Raw genomic sequence first — 21409 nt, forward strand, 5'->3', positions numbered from 1 at the left:
CCGGTGCCCCTCTGCAAATAGTCAAAAACTGGCTCTTTCCCTGCCTCTTGCTCTTAGAGGGCCCAGGCTGCGAGGCAGAGCGGGACTGTCACTGAAACCAGCGTTTTTGGTCTCTCGGTCTCTTATACAGGGGTTCATATCTGCTCCTCGCAGATTGAGCCGATGGTTGCAGTTTGACCTTATCCTTAGCTGGAGTGACATAGAGGCCCAAGGTTTGCAGAGTGGTATGGGAATCCTTCATCCCATGCAGCCTGACATCCTTCTGGACCGCGAAGAGCACTTTCCCATCAAACGGGAGGTCTTGCATAAGGGATTGGGCCTCCGTTGACAGTCCAGACAGGAGGAGCCACGATGCCCTGCACATGGAAATCGCTGAAGCCATCGAGCGTGCTGTAGCGTTGGCTGCGTCCGACGCCGCTTGCAGGGCCGCTTTCGCTGCTGCTGCCCCATCTTCCACCAGGGCCTTAAAAGTCCTTCCTGTCCCAGTCTGGGAGGAGAGGCTCAAACTTAGGCAGAGACTCCCACAAGTTAAAGTTATATCTGCTCAGCAATGCCTGGTGGTTGGCTACCCTGAGTTGGAAACTTGCTGAGGAATAAATTTTTCTACCAAAGGAGTCCAGTCGTCTGGCATCCTTATTTTTGGGGGTAGGCACGGGCTGGCCTTGTTGCTCTCTCTGGTTTACCGACTCTACCACAAGTGAGTTACGTGGGAATAGAGGTAGAGGTACTCATGGTCTTTGGCTGGCACAAAGTACTTCTTTTCAGCCTTCTTGGAGATTAGGGCCAAGGAGATGGGAGTTTTCCACAGAGTGTTGGAAATGTTGGCTACACCCTGGTGCAGGGGCAGAGTCACATGGCCCGGTGCCGAGGGGGACAACACATTAAAGAGGGAATTGGAAGGGCCCTCCATTTCCTTGGCCTGCAGCTGGAGGCTGGATGCCACCCGCTTTAGCAGGTCTTGGTGCGCCTTAAAGTCCTCCTGAGGGATTGATGGCGGGGGCGCTGTTATGGTGTTGTCCAGTGCCGGGGAAAGGGTCAGCATGGAGTCGTGGGCCTTGGCTGGTACCAGTGGGTCGAGCCCCAGATCAGAGTCTGGGCGCGAGTCCACCAACTCGTGGCCCGCTGATCTGTCTCTTAGACGGCCGGATAAGGCTGATGGGGCTTGAGATGCTCCAGCGACCGAGTGGGCCCCCGTCTGGGCGGCCATTAGCGGCTAGGGTGCCCACTGGCACCACTGTCCCTACCACCGGGCCCCTTGCCACTGACCCGGCTGAAGGCCTGATGGTTGTAGTTGCCCTGGCTGGGCCACGCATGATGGAGATGGGCAGCTGGGTGCCGAGGCCACTGTCGAACGCATAGTTTCACGAGAACGGTATGAGCAACGGTGCCTGCAATGTCGCCTCCCTCGGGACCTGGACCTTGAGGACCGGTACCCACCTGAAGTGCTACTTCGGTACCCATGAGTGCCGCGGGAGCTCCGGTGTCCCGGTGCAGAGTCATTGTGAGGGGAATCCTGAGCACGACGTCTAGTTGAGCAGGAATTGGAATGAGAACGACGATGTCTACCCCGTCAAGAATGGCCGTAGTAGTCACGCTGCAAAGGGAAACGTTCCCAGAGCCTCTCTTGATGCCTGTGCTCGCTGGCAGGCGGCGTAGAGGGTCCCTGAGACTCCCATGCAGGTGGTGACCAGGATGGCCTGGTCAGCGTCGAGGGAGGGCGTGAGCTGCCGGATGATCTGTCGCTGAGCGCCAAACGGTGCGGGAAGCAGCCCTCGGAGTGGAAACTGCGACCTGCAGGAGAGGTCTGATGGGAACCCAATGGGGGCTTGCCCCAAGACCACGGAGCCGTCACCGGCTGTGTGCCTGGAATCGGCAGACTCATCATATCTTTCGCAGCCTGCATCACATCCGGCGTCGATGGCATCCGTACCAGCGGAGATGTGCGGGTGGATGGTGCCAGGCTGCTCCGCTCAACGCGAGTCGGAGGCCTTGAGCCTGGGGGGAACCGTGGACTGTCCGACATGGGACCAGCCTCCCCTCTTTCCTTGCCTCGGCGCCACTGCGAAGTAGGGTCCTTACCCTGTTTCTTGGAGGGTGAACAGTGCCGGCTGGTAGAGGGGGCCTCGCTACGCACCGACGATGCGGTGGTAGGTGCCAAGTCCGCCTGGCATGCCTGAGTTGAGGCCAACGCCAATTCCATGAAGAGAGCACGGAGTCGAACGTGTCTCTCCTTCTTGGTCCACAGCTTGAATGACCTGCGGATCTTACAACGTTCGCTGATGTGAGTCTCACCCAAGCAGCCGATCACTCCTAGGCACAGAATGGCGACAGGAGTCGCACGACTTGAAGACTGGGACACGGGACATGCCCTGAGCCCACTCTAATAACTGAAATAACAATTCCAGGAAGGATACCACTAAGGTCGTGTAGAAAGGCTGCAGCGGAGCTGGAGCACAAAGTTCTGACTACCTTCACTGACAGCAAGAAGGAACTGAGAGTGGGGGGGAGTGTGCAGCTCCCCTTATAGCGCAATATAGAGGCGCCACTCTAGGGGTTGCAGCGGCGCTCCCCTAGTACAGGTACTGCTAAGGGAAAAACTTCCGGCACCAGTGCAAGTGGTGAGCACGCACACCAACTGTGGAATACACATGAGCAATCATTTGAAGAAGAAGTGCTATTAATCACATTTTACAGGTGGGAAACTGAGACACAGAGAGACTAAGTAATTTGCCCAGTGTCACACAGGAAACCTGTGTCTGAGCAGCCAAGTGAACCCAGGTCTCCCAAGACCTAGGCTAGCACCCTTGCCACTACAGGATTCCTCCTCTAAGTACAAGATATAGCAGGAATACAGACCGGAGATTTGGCCCAATCTTGTATATTATTTGAAAGTTGTTGCAGCTATCACAAATGCTGGTGGTTTTAGAAAAGCTGCACTTTCAAAATAGAAGAAATTAACTCTATTGCCACAGCTCAATTCTAAGTTGATACTACAAATTCAGCAAGAAATAGATGCACTTAAGTCACATACAGCTTTGTTTTGGATACCTTGTTTAGTATTAACCATACAAGTGTCATGTCATTAAATGGATTTTACCTTCACATACTGTTTTGTTTTCAGGACATTCAGGAACTCTCGCACGGGGGCCGACAATGTGAATTCTGCTGCTATTTCAAGGTCCTAATGACAGTTATAAAAAGAAACTCTTTACTGAATTGAAGTTTTTTAAGCAGAGAAATAAAAATGAACATTAGTAAGTTAGATCAAACACCATTGTTACTTTACCTTCCTCAGCATCTTAGCAAAGCCAAGAGCTTTGGAGGCCCTCTCTCTAGCTTCATGAAAGAGCTCTTTCAGTGCTCGACTGGTCTCTATAACAGACCTCCTGTAATGTTGATTAGAATGAAGTTACTACATTTTCAATACACAATAGTAAGAAGAGACTGAAAAAATACAAGATAAATGTGCACAAGCACCAAACTGAAATGAACTTACATCACTCGGACACATATGTCACAGGAATATAAAAATAACACAGAGAACATTATATAAAATGTTTCTCATGCCCTTAGCTAGAACCAAGGTTATTAGCTTTCACATACACAAAACAAAGATGAATTACTAACTACAGACTGAAAATCCCAGAGATGATTTGGGTAGTTTTTTTTCATGTGCTTCAAAAAGTTTAAACACTGCAGCTTGTCCTTGACAGGACTAAAGGAGCATCAGAATAAGAGAGATCAGATATTGAAGGCTAGAATACCTGATTTCATCTGATGCAGTACTGTCATCAGCACTGGCCCAAAATTCATCACAGCTGTCTTGCAGACCAGAGTCTAGAAATTTTCCTGTTGATTTCAGCAGCATTCCTGCAATATCACTGAAACAAAAAGAAAATGGGGATAAACATCACTTTCATTTATGCACTAACACTCCTTTTATTTCCTCCGTATTGCATCCCACATAAAAGAGCCATGCTGCCCCGTCTCAGCAACTTGTGGGATTGCCCCTTCCTTTCAAGAAAGGGTGAAAGCCCAGTACGGCAAGCAGGGCCAAATAGGCTTGCCACGGAAGGGGCCGCCCCTGGTTCAGTTATTGCTGCAGCATGAGTACCTGTTGTGCCCTGCCACCAGACACATACAAAGTTTTCAGCATAATTTTGTCTCACTTTGACATAGCAGAAGACTAGAGCTGAACAATGGTTGCTTGAGGGAGAGGTTATACCAGGCATCAAAAGCCTAGCAATCATTTATGGAGCAGTTACCCACAACAACGTGGCAAGCAGAAGCAGGAGCCCAGATTCAAGACTGAGGGGCTCCTCACAGAACTCATGCCTCTGGGCTATGTGATGTTGTAGTAGTAAAAGAACCAGAAATTTTGTAAATATGGCAGCAGTCACACTCTGAAAGAATTAGGCACCATGAGTTTACTCTGACTCATTCATTCAAGTTGAATGGAAACTACATAACTGTGGTACTTTTCTGGAGTTTTAGCAGGTCTGAAACTTTCCCCAGTAACCACTTACATGGGATGTGGACAATGAGAACAGCTACTTTAATTGGAGAAAACTCAGGAAACAGGTATTTCCTATTAAACTGAGCAAATATTCTGCACTTTTAGTTGTAGTTGCTTAAATTTGTTGTTTGTTGAGATGATTTCTGACCTACTTGTCCTGTACCCTTAGAGGTGTTAACACGTCCACTGAAAGTCATATACGTTATCAGCATTTGCTCTCTGTAAAGGGTGCACATCATTTAAAACTGCTGTAAGGGATGGTTAAGGAGCCGCCTCTAAAAGAAGGCATAATGGATTCTACCCAGAAACTAGCATCTTGTGTACAGAGGGTTCTACTGAGTAATGTTCTGACCATGTGGGTGGGTGTCTATAGGTTGGAAAAAAGTCTGGGGGGGGGGGGAAGGACACCAGAAACAGAGACTCAGGGTATGTCTACACTACAAGTGCTACAGTGTAGACACTTATTATACCAATGGAGGATTTTTTTCTGTCAATGCAGTAAATCTACTCTCTTGAGAGGCAGTAGCTAGGAAGATGGACGAATTCTTCTCTCCACCTAGTTGTGTCTACACCTAACTATATCGCCCAGGGTGTCACATTTTTCACAGCCTCGACAATATAGCTACATTTTAGATGCAGATGAGATCTCAGAGGCAGCAAAAAAGCCAAGCAATTGTCTGTAAGCAGTGTAACCCTGGGAGAAGCCTAAAGGAAGATTCAGGATCAGGGGTATATGTTGAAAGATGCTACGGCTGTAAGCAAAGCAGCTGTCCCCTGGTTTTCATTCCTTCTGCCTTCAGAAAAACAGCTCTTTGTACAGTCCTTGTACATAAACAAGACTGAATAAAAAAATACCCAACTACATCATCAATTTTTGATCCTAACTGGAATATCCCCAGGGCACTGAACTTTGACTGCCCACTCAGATCAAAAAGGGGCAGCAGTACTGTTTGGCATTTTTGATATTTTAAAAATGGTCAGAAATTGAAACTTAATTTTGTATAATAATAAAAAAGTATATAAAGTGTATTCACATTTCTTTTATAGTGAGTTCAGCGGATGCAAGTTTGAAATCTGAAAGCCCTCTACAGGAGGTCAATTTCAAGGGTCATATAAGTTCCATGTCTTATCTATCTAACTTCCAGGATCCTAGAATATATTAGATGATGCTAACACTACTTGGATAAATTTAGTTAAAAATAAGATGGCCACTTGAAACTGCATGAACTGGAATCCACTGAGACATTCAATTAAATAGCTTCTAAAGTCCTATTTATAGAAGGTATGTATTCTTTTATTTTTAGATCCTGATTCTGCAATTAAAATAAATCTTGGAACTGATAACACACAGAGAAAATTGTGCGTGTTACATTAGTCTGGAGCATAACAGAAATTACTTTGAGAGATCAGGACATTAGAATTATACAGTGCGACTCTAACTGGTCTAAATGTCTGGAATAAATTGACAGGACAAGAAGAGTGATTTAAGTCGGCCTACCAGAACAGTTTTCCAGACTGAGCTTCACCTCCTCGTATATAAGGAGTTATTTCTTTGGTGAAATTCCATTCTTCTTCTAAAAGATTTTTTAAACTATGAGATGCTTGAGGTAACTGCTGTAGCATTTGGATCCAGCTTCGCATATAATCAAAATAAACCTGCAAATGGAAAAAAAGTCATTTAGATTGTACTTGTTATAAAACCTGTAATTAAGGGGCCTAATTTTCACACTCACAAAAGATTCCACATAATACCATGCAGATGGAGGGAAATATCTAACTATCTGTAATATTCTATTTGCTGCAGCAGAAAATATGCTGCGAGCTTCTCTGCAATTTGTGGCACTGGAAGATAAATGAAACACCAAATTATTATTTTGAGAAACACACACAAAGAAAAACAATGGAGACTGCAGATATTTGCACAAACATGAGGAGCTCCATTATATATGCACTCCTTCTCAATCCCTCTCTCATATGCAAACAAGTACAGTCAGCTCAGCTGTCATTCACTACTGACAACAGTGTCATTATCACAACAAGTTGTCACCCACTACTGACAACAGTGAATTCCATGGCATGTCAATGTTGGGCTTACTGAGTGGAGAGAAGAATTAGTGCCAATTTAAAGGTATTTTAATAATAGTGGTGTTCTCAGAGATTCTTTCTTCCACATGCATCCCACTGTCAGTGTGCACAGCCTACCCACATAAGTCAAGAACCTTTTAGCAAGGAATGTCGACTGAGATTGCACATGCATTGTGTGTATTCTCATACTCCCTCCAATGACGGTACAAAGGGCAGAACAGCCCACACCACTACTCAGTTTCTTTACTAATACAGAAATCCAGAAACTCCTTAACAGCAGGGAAGGAACATGAGTTTGGGGATCTGTGTGGACAAAAGCATCTTGAAGAATTTCAGTTACTTAAGGTAAGTGTCTGCACTTTGTCCACAAATCCCTTTGTAGGCAAGTGACTAGAAGTCCTTTCCAAGGAGATAGGTGATAGGATTCCCATCTAAATTATGGCTAAGGATATGATTTTGTTACTGAGGTCATGGATTCCATGACTTTAACAGACCTCCATGACTGCTGCCCACTGCAGCGGCAGGGCTGGAGAAGCTGTCAGCCCCCAGTGGTCAGCCCCTGGCAGCAGGGCTCGGACTGTTAGTCCACTTTCCATTCACTCCCCATGTATTTTTAGTAAAAGTCACAGACAGGTAGTGGCTGGCCGCTACCTGTCCATGGCTTTTACTAAAAATACCCATGACAACATCTAACCTTAATTATGACTGTAGGTCAGCTCTTCCAAACTGGGCATCTATTCTAGAAGTTGCCACAATGGAGTAGAGACTGGTAAACATATGAACTGAACTCCAAATCTCAGAAACAGGGACTCTCCTAAAGCAAGCTACAAATGTTGACTGAGTTCCAGTAAAGACTGTGCCCTAACTTGAGAAGGAAGTAGTAGTTTAATGAGCAGGAAATCTTAATGCAGTCTGTAACCCATTTAGAGAGTCTCTGAAAGGAAACAGCTTATCCTTTGATTTATTAGCAAAAGCCAAAGAGTCTGAATGATCTTTGAAAAGACACAACCTTAAGAAGATCTAGTGTGTGGAGTTCAGAGTCTGAAGGCAATCCATGAGATTTAGAAAAAAAAACCCACCACCATTTAGTGTGTACTTCGATTTATATGAACATCTGAAACCACTTCTGGTAAAAAAAAATGTGAGGCAGCCTGAGAATAAACCTGTCTTTTTGAAAAATTGTGCATGGAAGGCTTATTATCAAAGCCTGAATTTTACTCACCCAGAAAGCCAAGGTGATAACTACCAAAAAAGTGAACATAATGACAGGTTCATAGGGACAATCCATTAGAAACAGGAGCACAACATTCAAATCTCAGGTAAGCAATGCAATGGTTCTTTAATCAGTGGAAATACATGACTCAGGCTTTTAAATATGTAAAAGGACTATACCTAATACATCCAGAAATTGAGTGAGGTCAGACAGAAACAACTGATATGTTGGAACACTAATATGACAAGTTTGGGCAACAAAATGGAGGAACTAGCGCAGGGGTTGGCAACTTTTCAGAAGTGGTGTGTCGAGTCTTCATTTATTCACTCTAATTTAAGGTTTCGAGTGTCACTAAAAGACAGTTACTCATCTTTGTAACTGTTGTTCTTCGAGATGTGTTGCTCATATCCATCCCAATTAGGTGTGCGCGTGCCATGTGCACGCTCGTCGGAAGATTTTTACCCTAGCAACACTCGGTGGGTCGGCTGGGCGCCCCCTGGAGTGGCGCCGCTATAGCGCTGGATATATACCCCTGCCGACCCAATGGCCCTTCAGTTCCTTCTTGCCGGCTACTCTGACAGAGGGGAAGGAGGGCGGGTTTGGAATGGATATGAGCAACACATCTCGAAGAACAACAGTTACAAAGGTGAGTAACCGTCTTTTCTTCTTTGAGTGCTTACTCATATCGATTCCAATTAGGTGATTCTCAAGCCTTACCTAGGCGGTGGGGTCGGAGCGAGATGTTGCAGAATGCAAAACTGTTAAGCCAAATGCTGCATGATCTCTGGACTGCTGAACCAATGCGTAATGTGCGGCAAAGGTGTGAATCGATGACCAGGTAGCTGCCCGACATATTTCCTGGATGGGGACGTGGGCCAGGAAGGCAGCAGATGAAGCTTGCGCCCGAGCAGAGTGGATGGTGAGGTGGCTAGCAGGAACGTGAGCCAATTCATAGCATGTGCGAATGCAGGATGTTACCCAAGATGAAATCCGTTGGGAAGAGACTGGTACGCCTTTCATCCGGTCCGTGACAGCTACGAAGAGCTGAGGTGACCTTCGGAAGGGTTTGGTTCTCTTGATATAAAAGGCAAGAGCCCTGCGGACATCCAGGGTGTGTAGGTGTTGTTCCCGACATGATGAGTGCGGCTTCAGGAAGAAGACTGGGAGGAAGATGTCTTGGTTGACATGAAAGGCAGGCACCACCATAGGGAGGAAAGAGGGGTGCGGTCGCAGCTGTCCCTTGTCCTTATGGAATACAGTGTACGGGGGGTCCGCTGTCAAAGCCCGAAGCTCAGATACTCATCTTGCCAAAGCAATAGCGACGAGGAAGGCTGTCTTCCAGGAAAGGTACAGCAGCGAGCAGGTAGCCAGTGGCTCGAAAGGAGCACTCATAAGCTTGTCTAGCACCAGGTTTAGATCCCAGGTAGGGGTCGGGCGTCTAACTTGAGAAAACAAACATTCCAGTCCTTTGAGGAACCTTGAGACTGTAGGGTGAGAGAAGACTGATCGGTCGTTTTCCGCCAGATGGAAGGTGGAAATGGCTGTCAGATGCACCTTTATGGAAGAGACTGCTAGGCCCTGCTCTTTTAGGGACCAGAGGTAGTCCAGGACAGTGGGAACGGATACCTGCCTGGGGACTAAGTTACGCTGAGCGCACCAACAGGAGAAACGCTTCCACTTGGCGAGATATGCCATCCTAGTGGAAGGCTTCCTACTGCCCAAGAGCACCTGTTGGACCGATGCAGAGCAATGCAATTCAGACTGGCTCAACCACGCAGCAACCAAGCTGTGAGATGAAGGGACTGCAGGTCCGGATGGTGAAGCCTACTGAAGTCCTGTGTTATGAGGTCCAGCCAGAGTGGCAGGGAAATCGGGTCTGCCACTGAGAGGTCAAACAACGTGGTGTACCAGTGTTGCCTCGGCCACACTGAAGCAATCAGGATCAGGTGGGCGTTGTCCCTGCGGAGCTTGAGTAGGACTCCGTGGATGAGTGGAAACAGTGGGAAGGCATAACGTAGATGCCTCTTCCACGGTATCAGGAATGCGTCTGAGAGGGAGCCCGGGGAGGGTCCCTGGAAGGAGCAGAACACCTGGCATTTCCTGTTCTCTCGGGAGGCGAATAGGTCTATGTGGGGAAACTCCCACTTCCGGAAAACAGAATGGATGACGTCCGGGCGAATCGACCACTCGTGAGACAGGAAGGATCTGCTGAGGTGATCTGCCAGGGTGTTCTGGACTCCTGGGAGAAAAGACGCTACCAATTCAATGCAGCGGGCTATGCCAAAGTTCCAAAGGTGGACGGCTTCTTTGCAAAGGAGGGAGGAGCGTGCTCCGCCCTACTTGTTTATGTAAAACATGGCTGTTGTGTTGTTCGTGAACACTGACACACAACGGCCCTGGAGATGGTCTCAAAATACCTGGCATGCTAGGTGAACTGCTCTCAGCTCCCGCACATTGATGTGTAAAGCCAGTTCTTGAGGCGACCAGAGGCCTTGAGTGCGGAGTCCCCCAAGGTGGGCACCCCAACCCAGAGATGACGCGTCCGTGGTTAGGGCCATCGAGGGTTGAGCTGGGTGGAATGGCATCCCTGCACAGACTAGAGTGGGATCTAACCACCAGGTTAGGGAGCCCAGAACCTTCCTGAGGATAGTGAGCACTGAATCCAGGCTGTCTCTGTGTGGTTGGTACATTGAAGCAAGCCAGGCTTGGAAGGGAAGGAGGTGTGGCCTGGCGTGCTTGGTCACGAAGGTGCAGGAGGCCATGTGACCTACCAGGCTGAGGCAGGTGTGCACCGACGTCGTCGGGAAGGTTTGAAGTCTTTGGATTAATGAAGCCATTGTCTGAAAAACGCGACTGTGGGAGGCAGGCTCTGGCCAGATTGGAGTCCAGAACCGCTCCAATGAAGTCTATTCTCTGCGAGGGCATGAGGGTAGACTTTCCCGTGTTGATCATGAGACCTAGGCTCCTGAAGAGGTCTCTGACGATGTGCAGGTGCTGTAATACTTGCCATTGGGAAGTCCCTTGAATGAGCCAATCGTCGAGATACGGGTAGATGTGTACTTGACGACGGCGGAGGGAGACGGCGACTACAGCCATGCACTTTGTGAAGACACGCAAAGCTGAAGAAAGGCCAAACGGAAGTACAGTAAACTGGAAGTGCTGGTGGTTGACCACAAAACGGAGGTACCATCTGTGTGGTGGGTAAATTGCAATGTGGAAATACACATCCTTCATATCAAGGACGGCATACCAGTCTCCCGGATCCAGGGATGGGATAATGGTCCCCAGGGATATCATGCGGAACTTCAGCTTTATTATGAATTTGTTGAGTTCTCTCAGGTCTAGGATCGGTCGTAGACTTCCCTTTGCCTTGGGGATTAAGAAGTAGTGGGAATAAAACCCCTTGCCTCTCATGTCCTTTGGCACCTCCTCTATGGCTCCCATGGCTAGGAGTGACTGGACCTCTTGTAGGAGGAACTGCCCATGAGAGGGGTCCCTGAAGAGGGATGGGTAGGGAGGGTGGGAAGGCGGGGTTGAGGCAAACTGGAGGTGGTATCCCTCTTCCACCGTGCGCAGGACCCAGTGATCTGAAGTTAGCTGGGACCAGGCAGGGAAGAATCGAGAGAGGCAGTTGAAAAAGGGAGGAGAAGAATCCGGTGGGGTAACTGGTGGGCCATCCTCGGGCGTCCCATCAAAAGTTCTGCTTAGGCCTCGCTGGTGGTTTAGGGGGCCCTGATTTTGAGCTCCTTGAGGGCCAGACTGTCTCCAACGATTCCCCTCGCCATGCCTTCTAGTGACGTCCTGACGCGGCCTAGTCTGGGCGTAACGATGATGTAGTTGGGCCTGAAGGTCCTGCGTTGGGTCACTGGCATGTGCATAACCAGTGAGCGCATTATAACGCGATTGTCCTTCAGGCTTTGCAACCTGGGGTCAGTCTTGTCTGAGAAAAGGCCCTGGCCTTCAAAGGGTAAATCGTGAATAGTTTATTGCAATTCGGGGGGAAGGCTGGATACCTGGCGCTCGGAGATAGGTTTTATCGTCACTCCTGACGCCAGAGTTCTGGCTGCAGAGTCCGCTGCATCCAGAGAGGCCTGGAAGGAGGTTCTCGCTACCTTTTTACCCTCCTCAAGAAGGGCCGTGAATTCTTGACGGTACTCTTGGGGAAGAAGCTCCGTAAACTTCCCCAGGGACACTCAAGTGTTAAGTTATACCTGCTTGTTGGTTCGCCACCCTAAACTGGAGGCCCCCAGACGAGTATATTTTGCGGCCTAGTAGGTCCATACGCCTACCCTTTGACTTAGAAGCCAGGGCTGGCTGGCCATGACGCTCTCGTTCGTTCACCGATTGGACAACTAGAGAGCAAGGAGGCAGGTGAGTGTAGAGATATTCGTATTCCTTTGAGGGGACCATATATTTCTTCTCTACTCCCCTTGCTGTAGGTGGAATTGAAGCTGGGGATTGCCAAATGGTGTCTGCATTAGCCTGTATAGTGTGGATGAATGGAAGAGTGACTCTAGTAGGTGCATCAGCCGACAGGATGTCCACGACTGGGTCTTCTATTTCAGGGACCTCCTCCACCTGCAAGTTCATATTCTGAGCCACTTGGCGCAAAAGGTCCTGATGGGCCCTGAGGTCAATTGGTGGAGGGCATGAAGAGGATGTCCCCGCCACCGGCCTCACCAGGTGAGGAGGAGAGGCCTGGGATCAAAGGGTCCTGTGGTGGCTCCTGCACTTGATGGGCGTCATCTGCATCCGGCGGAACCTTGGCTACTGCAGATGGTATTGGAGCCTCGTCCGTGCCTGTGGGTGGGGGGTGGCTTACTGTCGCCTCTGGTGCCCGGTGTTCTGATGGGGCCAACCGTTGAGCCACTGATGGTGCACCTTGGCTTTGGTGGTATGCCCACGGTGTCCAGAAGGACCAGTGATGAGGCCCTTGCTCGTGGCTCTGTCTCTCCAAGAATATATGGCTGGGGATGTCAGAGTCACATTCCTGATGATAGGATGTGCTACCAGCCTGCGATGACACCGATGTGTGCCTGGAAGGCCACAGCGGTGCCGACAGGCCCTGAGAGGGCGCCACTTATCTCGACGCTCGGGCCCGGGGCGGTACTGGGGAGCGCTACCGGGAGCTATAACTGCACCGCGAGCGAGACCGGGACCTTCTACCATATCGGTGCCAGGAGGTCAACCAAGATCTCGAGTCCCTTCGTATGGAGCGACTGCGGGATACGTGGTGCCGAGATCGGTGCCGTGAGTCGGATCGGTAACAGGAGTATCTGTCTGGTGAATGAGATGTCGAACGGTGCCGCGAGTGCGACCGGTGCCGCAATAGAGAGCGGTGCTGGGACTGTGAGCAGTGCCGAGAGTGGGAACGGCGCGATCGAGAGCGTCTGCAAGACCAGGATCTTGAACGACGTCTTTCTGGTGGACCAACGGAAGGAGGCCTAACCATGGCTGGCTTCCCGATGGATTGTATGACCCGCACCGGAGGTGCCGAGGGTTAAGGCTGTGTTGACTCTGTCATTGCGATGAGCTCCCTTGCCGTGGAGAAGGTCTCCGGCGTAGAAAGGAGGGCAAGCTCTACCACAGCATGAGCTGGGGAGCTGTCGGGAACCGGACTCAACGGCCTCTGTCGGACTGGAATCGACAGCGCCGAGCTTGGCAGAGCCGCCATCTGTGGAGTCGCAGTCAACAGTGCCGCAGCAGATGACGGTGCCTGACGAGCCGTCTTGGAAGAGCGCTCCTTCCGTGCAGCCAAAGTTGAGGCACTATGTTGCTTCCCAGGTCTCGGGGACAGGGAGCAGTGCCAAGCAGATGTCGGTGCCGGGACTCCTTCTCGGGACCAGAGTGGTCTGATGCTGGAGGGACGCTCCTTACCGAAGCAGTCTGTTGGGCGCTCGGCGCCAACGCTGCAGGACTAAGTGCCGACTCCATGAGGAGCTGCTTCAATCGAAAGTCCCGCTCCCTCTTCATCCTTGGTTTAAAGGACTTGCAAATGCGGCACTTATCAGGAAGGTGGGATTCCCCATGGCACTTGAGGCAGGAGTCATGGGGATCCCCTATTGGCATTGGCTTTTGGCACGCTGAGCACGGTGTGAATCCCGGTGCCTTGGGCATGGGCCCGCACTGGGGTGGAGGAAAGGGGCTAATCCCCGTTCCCCCCCCCCGAACTATATACACTAATAATAACTACAAGAACTCGATCTATAGACACAGTAAAGAACTACGAGTATCTAGGGATGTGGAGATCAGCAAAGCCGCGCTCCACAGTTCCAATGACCGTCACGGGCAGTAAGAGGGAACTGAAGGGCTGTTGGGTCAGAAGGGGTATATATCCAGCGCCATAGCGGCGCCACTCCAGGGGGCGCCCAGCCGACCCACTGAGTGTTGCTAGGGTAAAAATCTTCAGATGAGCGTGCACGTGGCGCACGCACACCTAATTGGAATCGATATGAGCAAGCACTCGAAGAAGAATACATTTTAATGTTTTTAGAAGGTCTCTTTCTATAAGTCTATAATACATAACTAAACTATTGTTGTATGTAAAGTAAATAAGGTTTTTAAAATGTTTAAGAAGCTTCATTTAAAATTAAATTAAAATGCAGAGCCCCCCGGAATGGTGGCCAGGACATGGGCAGTGTGAGTGCCACTGAAAACAAGCTCGTGTGCCACCTTCGGCACCCATGCCATAGGTTGCCTACCCCTGAACTAGAGCTACTGGTTTAGTGTAGGAAACCAGATATTATAGAAGTAACAGAAACAGGGTGGAACAATTAGCAGGACTGGAACCAACAAGAAGTGATATTTAACATTTGGTTTTAGTAAGTAGCGAGGAAATTACAGACAAGCTAGTCATAGAAAATAACACTGGATAGAGCAATCAAAAGTTGACTTAGTTAAAATTAAAAATGGAAGGAGAATCAAAAACATTTTCAATTTCAAAAAGGCAAACTTTTGGAAATTAAGAGAACTAGTTAGTGAACCCTCAGGATAATTTATTAGCTAGCAATCTTTCTAGATAATTTATTAGCCCTCTGATCAGCAGTAATTACAGTCTATGCATCCAGAAAAGAGAAAGGTGATTGCCAACAGGAGAAGAAATAAAGATCCTCTACACCTGGTCAAGGAATCTCGACTGCAGCCTGAAATCTGAAACCGCTAGCCAGACAAAGAATGCATTGTCACAGAAGTTTAAAAGAGAGGCCTTTTTCCAGAAGAGTCAGGAACCTTTTGGAGTACAGATATGAAGAAGATGGAGAAGGCGAAGGATTAGAATCTAATTTACTACTACTTCTGCAATGGAGCGTGAACACCTACAGACGTCCTGGGGGTCCTTCAAAGAGTGAAGTGCATTGTCAGTTCCCCAATTAAAGGGGCGAGGGCCCTTCAAAAGGAAGGTCTGGATTGTGGCCTGAACCTCTTTTGGAAAGGCTGACAGATGCAACCATAATGTTCTTTGTATAATGACAGCAGTGGCCACTGACCTTGCCACAACGTCAGAGGCATCTAATGAAGTCTGCAAAGCTGTCTTCATCACCAACTAGCCTTCGACAGCTCTCACCTTTAATTAGTATCTGGTCTCCTGAGGAAGTTTTTCAGATACCTCTAAAACCTTGTCCCACTGCAGAAAAATCATACTGAACTAACATGGCTACATAGTTGGTTATATAAACCTGCAAAGAGGAATCAGCTTTTCTCCCTAGAAGATTCATCTTCTTGGGGTTAGTCAAAACCAAATACTCAGGGACCAGGTGGGGAAAAAAAATATTTAAACTTCTTCAGAGGAAATTGATACCTGTAATCTGCCCTTTTTGGCACGGCTGAGATAGATACTGTTATTTGCCACCAGTCTTTGGCAGTCTCAAGAACGTGCTCATTTATAGGCTAGACTAAATGACCTTGGGGTAAGGGGTGCAACATGTCAAATAACTTATGAGATCCTTAGGGGGAGGAATAGCTCCGTGGTTTGAGCATTGGCCTGCTAAACCCACAGTTGTGAGTTCAATCCTTGACAGGGCCACTTAGGGATCTGGGGCAAAAAACAGTACTTGGTCCTACTAGTGAAGGCAGGGGGCTGGACTCAATGACCTTTCAAGGTCCCTTCCAGTTCTAGGAGATAGGTATATCTCCTATTATTATTATTATTACTAGAGTAATTTCTAAGTTGTACACCATTCTTTTAAGAAAATCCTGAAATTCTCTACTGTGGATGTATTAGATGGAATCACAGCTTCACCAAGTGATAAAGATGATATAGCCAGCGGAATAAGTTGGTCCTCATATTCCTCTACAAGATATTCCTCCTCACTGTGAACTTCTTGCTAATCGCACTGAAGGCACTCCTGAGGAGATGACCAAGCATTCCTAGAAGATTATTTAAGAGGCGATGACCACACTTACCATATATACTTGATCATAAGCCGGTTTGTTTACAAGCTGATTCCCCCTCCTCAACCAGATGGATAAGTAAAAATGGAATTTTTTTTTGACGACTTGTTCATAAGCCAACCCTATAATTCAAGGGTCAGCAAACTTTGGCTCACGGGCCATCAGGATAAACTGCTGGCGGGCCGAGATGGTTTGTTTACCTTGCGTCCGCAGGCACAGAGGAAAACCTAAGTAAATAAAGTGTCCTGGCGTGCCAGCTGCTTACCCTGATGGGCCGGGACAGCAATTGGTGGGGAGATTCTTGGGGGCGGGGGGAGAGAAGCTGAGGGTCAGGGGAGTAACCCCTGTGATTACCCCCATATGACCTCACCCCTAGCCCGGGACCCCCACATTCTCCCCATCCCATCCCTTCCCACCTTATCTGGTGAGGGCCAGGGGACGATGTCTCTGGCCTGGCTGGAGCTGCCCTTCACCAGGTCTGACTCTCATCCTCTCTTCTCCACTCTGCCCAAGAACCAGTAAGGGGAGCACTGAGAACATATGTGAGAGTCCCTGCTCTCAGCTCTAGTGCCCAGCACCACAGCAGCCAGGAGCAGCATTTTCAACAAAACCCTTGCTCATGTCCTGTGCAACCCGGGATGTCCAGGACACACAGAATCTTTGAAGAATTTAGCTGCCAGATTAACAATTCTCTGGTGAACAGTGATTTTTTTCAAAGGCTTATTAGTTGGCCCAATTGGGGAGGTTTTTCACAAGAACAGCAGAAGGCCTATTTCTGACACAAAGGCTGCTAAATTTCAAGCTCTTGCTTCAAAGCATGGAGGCACTAGAACTCCTCAATGAAATGGTTAAAAACTGCTTTTTGGGGGGGGGGGGGGGTTGTTTGTTTGTTTTTTAAACAGGAGCAAAAAAAATGTTTCCCTAATCCAGTTCTCAGAAACAGCTGAACCACTTTTGCTGAAAGTTTCCAAAAAATTCTGCCTAAGGCAGATGGGAAAATTCAGCTCCAACGGCTGAAGTTTGGCAAATTTATAAGACTGAAAACAGGGTCTAATAATAAGTGTCAGCTAACCTTAACTATATGCAGTGCTGTCAGTTCTCCCTATAATGACACCCCAAAATCAGAGTCTTCCTGAGCCTCCCTTATTCTTTAAGCTACTTAAAAAAAAAAAAAAAAAGCCACACACAATGAAAAGATATCAAGCCACATTAAAGAAATGAAGTTTTAATTGAAACCCACAAGAACAAAGCAACTTCAGTTACACTCACTGGAGACCAGCAGTATATCCTTAAATAAGCCTTCTGTGTTCAGTTATTGCAGTAACAAATATACTAAAAATAAGACGTGCTTCTAGGCTGGCTACAAAATCAAGGTGAAAATTAAAGCAAAAAGATGTTAGCCAGACAACTGTTTTCCCTGGCTTAATTTAAATCTTAATATTACTTGCATTTAATTTTTTATCACATTTCTGATTCTATGATGAGCTATTTTATAAACAAAGGCAATTTGCCAAAAAAGTATATTATTGACTCTCTTAGGACCTAAGATAATAGCAATTACCACAGTCTAGTCATCAAAAATATCAACATTGTCTCTAACATACTTTATTTACATCCTTTGATAACATTTATTAGAACAATGACCATTATTGCCATTTTAAAAAAAGGTAATATAAGCTGGCTAGACAGTTACTAGCTAAGGAAGGACAATCAGAAACGATCCCAAGACCTAGAATCAGGCGAATGTATAACAGATGTATATAACCGAAAATATTCCCTCTTTTGCTACTTACCATTAACATTTTATGCAGGTCCTCTTCAAAAGAATCTATGTTGTAGTCAATCTTCTGTAAGTCATCTAACACCTCACGTAACATAAACTGATAATATTGCTTCATTAGCAGGCCACCCTTCAGGACCTCTTTACACTCTCTTGCTAGCTGCAATAGAAGAGACCACAAACTGCAATCAATCTGCTATTCTCAAATTCCCCTGAGATTTGGGAATTAAAGTTTAGCTTGTTTAAATAATACATTTGTGTAATTATTGTGTTTCTCTGGCTTTCACAGACTAGTTGGATTGTTCCTGTATCTCCTAGGAAGTTTTGCATAAGTTCTCCTGAGACTGTAATGCCACTCAGTAAGTTACTGCAAGTAGGGATAGGAACAAATGGTTCAAATTTTATTTTTGCTATTTGGAAAACCATTGTATTCAACTGACTGGATAGTTTAAAATTTTATAATTGGACAAGGAGCTTCACACCTTTAGAGCAATGGTTTAAATCCATAGCAAGTCAGTAACAATAGGTCATTTGACAGTTGTCAACTGTTTGGAAGCTTATGTGAAATAATTTACTGTACTGGTTCCTACTGGGCAGGTATCCACAACATGAAACACATCACAACAACTGACAATGACTGGCACCCTCCCTTGCTGACAGTTTGGCAAAAGAAGCCAAGGACTGAAAGAATAATCTACTTATTCACATAAGTGATCATTTCAGGTCAAGACATAGCCACATCAGTGAGGCTGGCCATTCCATACCTGCTCTAGGAAGCATAGGTTTTTAAACAACAAGACACTAGAAGCACACTGTAGGAATCAACCATGCACTGGCAACAAGACAGTCTGGATGAAATAAAAGGAATTTTCCATTCCCAAATCTGTATTATTCCAAACCTAACTTCCATCCATAGGTCTGACTATGCATCACTTTCCTTGAGCACTGATTTCATTAGATTTAGGTATGGGAGTGGGATTTTTTTCTTTTTTAAACTCTATGGAAAATGTTACGACTAATTTTCTTTCTGGAGAAAAAAAAATCACTACACTGAACCCAGTGTATGAGAAGGCTTAACAGAAAAGTCAAGAAATAGGAAATACTGGACCCTGTAATATTACGGTGCAGTGGTTATGCAGTCCAGTCATAGACCACAACCCCATTCTGCTAGGTGCTGAACAAACAGAACAAAAAGACAGTCACTGTTTCAAAGAACTGAAACAAATAATCACTTATTCTTAGGCCTTGTCTACACTTTTAAAAATTAGATTAACCTAACCACATCACTCAGGACTCTGAAAAATGTCGTGCCCTGAGTGCCATGTACTGCCCACCTGGAGAGTAGATGCAGATAGGTCAATGGAAGAATTCTTCTGTCAACCTGGCAACTGTTTCTTGAAGAGATGGATTAACTGCATTGATGGAAAAACTCCTTCCATAGACATAGGAAGTGTTTACACTATAGTGCTACACCAGCACCGTTGCTGTGTGGCAGCTGTGCCATTGTAGCTTAGACATGCCCTGATATATTAAATACAGACCTGATATATTAAATATATATATATATATATATACACTGTGTTGTGGATAAAGGAAGAAAGGTTGCTCTGATTCTACAGATGCACCAAATGCAGCTCATTTTATTTTGCACAATTAAGATTACTGAACCAGATTTGGAAATCAGGCAAAAAGAATAGCTAAACCCCTAGCATGTCACATATTTTAAAAAACATGCCCATTTTCTTTACTCTCCATTCACTCATACAGTATGCACCCTGTCAATGTATTAACATGTTATGTCCAAGGAGAAGTATATCAGCCCTCCTTTATAAACATATAACAAATTATTCAGCTCTTAAGTAAGTGTAATGGTGGCAGTGGATGCTCAGTGACCAGCTGAAAGCCTTTTATTTGCAAATTGGTTAACATTTACCATTGCTGCTGACCCATTTACTTAGGTTTGAGGGGTTGTTACAGAAGTTCTCAGCTGATTTATGCTCCTGAAGAAAACTAAGGACTGCCTTAAAATTGCTAATAGTGCGAAATTTATGACTGTAAATAATTGAGGTAAAGGGAAACTAACTGCATAGTTTACTACAAGGGCTATGGGTCATTTGTTAAAATTACGACCCTAACCGTAGAGTTCACAGTTAGATATATCGCAGTTACAAAAGTTACCACTTTATAATGGTCTTTCTAAAAATTGTTAATAGCAGATCCCATAGCAGCACATACAATATTTTACAGGTTTAACATTTAATTCCTTTTTAAAAAATAGATTTTTAAATAATTATATCAAAAATAAGCAGTGAATTTAAATGTTTATAAACTTTATCCAAGATTTTTGTGTGACAGTCCCAGAACAAACTAATACTTCCATTTGGTGGAGTTTTGCAATAATGCAGATTTTATACATAAATCCGATGAAGTATCCATATCATAGCTGCCTCAGAGAAGTTAACTACATAGCAACTGTATGCATTGTTCATTGAAACACTGTACCTGTTCCATAATGTGTATTAAATAGTTAGGAAGAGAGATATTGCTCATATATGCAAGACTCGCTTTTTGAATACAGGTAAACTAAAAATCAAAATTCCCATTCTGTATTACAGACCAATATGCCAACAACATTTCATTAAAAAAATAAAGCAGATTCTTCATTCCAAAACCTTAACCAGGCATCTAATATTACCATGCAAAAATAACTATTTGTACTCCATAACAGAACAATTAAATACACGTAGAAGTTTTATAGAAAAAACTGTGACTGGGCTAAAAAAGTTGTAAGTGGCAGCTGAAAGAAATTTAAAACAACAAAGCAATGAGTACCTCCAAAAACATGGTCTAAACTGTACATACTAGGGGGTGTCTACTACGGTCCAACATACACTGATCGAAAGTGTAGCTGCCAATGCCGTTTCTCTGAGGAATAAGTACAGCAATTCAAGGACTGTTTTCTGAAAACCATGCTGGACATATGATGTAATCTCCAAATTACTATCATCTACAGCAGTTTTATAATATGGTTATTTGTCAGAGATTTGTAAATTAGGCTTCTGCAACCAAGCTTTTGACAAACTGGACCAACCAATTTCCCTATGCTGTTCAGACTCACTAGGCAAAGTTACTAACCACCAGCTCCCAAGGCTAATCTGACCATCCAGCTAGACTTTCTTTAATTAGATATTTTCTTAGTCCTCAAACACACTTGTGAAAAATACTAACTGGAGCATAGACAATTTTTTTAAATTAAGTGTTTAACTACTAGTTAATCATAAGGATCAATTTGAAACAGCCTGGGATGGCTCCAGATTGTAAAATGTTTCATCCTAGAAACCCAGTTTACAGGTAGGGAATCCTCCCTCTCTCTCTGCTCCTAATCAGTCTATAATCTGAACCAAAAAGCTATAAATTGCATAGCACC

General features: G+C 46.0%; 1 protein-coding gene across 8 annotated transcripts in view; it reads right to left on the reverse strand.

Annotated features, from left to right (window-relative positions):
- MAP3K4 (mitogen-activated protein kinase kinase kinase 4) overlaps positions 1-21409 on the reverse strand; it is a 166345-nt gene that overhangs the window by 71878 nt on the left and 73058 nt on the right. For all 8 annotated transcript variants that reach the window (XR_007773825.1, XM_050949014.1, XM_050949017.1 and 5 more), the window contains 5 exons: positions 17996-18142; positions 6015-6172; positions 3765-3881; positions 3287-3386; positions 3098-3181 (listed from right to left, as the gene is read on the reverse strand). Coding sequence is in view for 7 of the 8 variants with exons in the window: in XM_050949014.1 (XP_050804971.1) it covers positions 3098-3181; positions 3287-3386; positions 3765-3881; positions 6015-6172; positions 17996-18142 (606 nt within the window). In the remaining variant the exon portion in view is untranslated. The remainder of the gene's footprint in view (positions 1-3097; positions 3182-3286; positions 3387-3764; positions 3882-6014; positions 6173-17995; positions 18143-21409) is intronic.

Source organism: Gopherus flavomarginatus, chromosome 4 (assembly GCF_025201925.1).
Source record: "Gopherus flavomarginatus isolate rGopFla2 chromosome 4, rGopFla2.mat.asm, whole genome shotgun sequence".
Taxonomy (NCBI): Eukaryota; Metazoa; Chordata; order Testudines; family Testudinidae; genus Gopherus; species Gopherus flavomarginatus.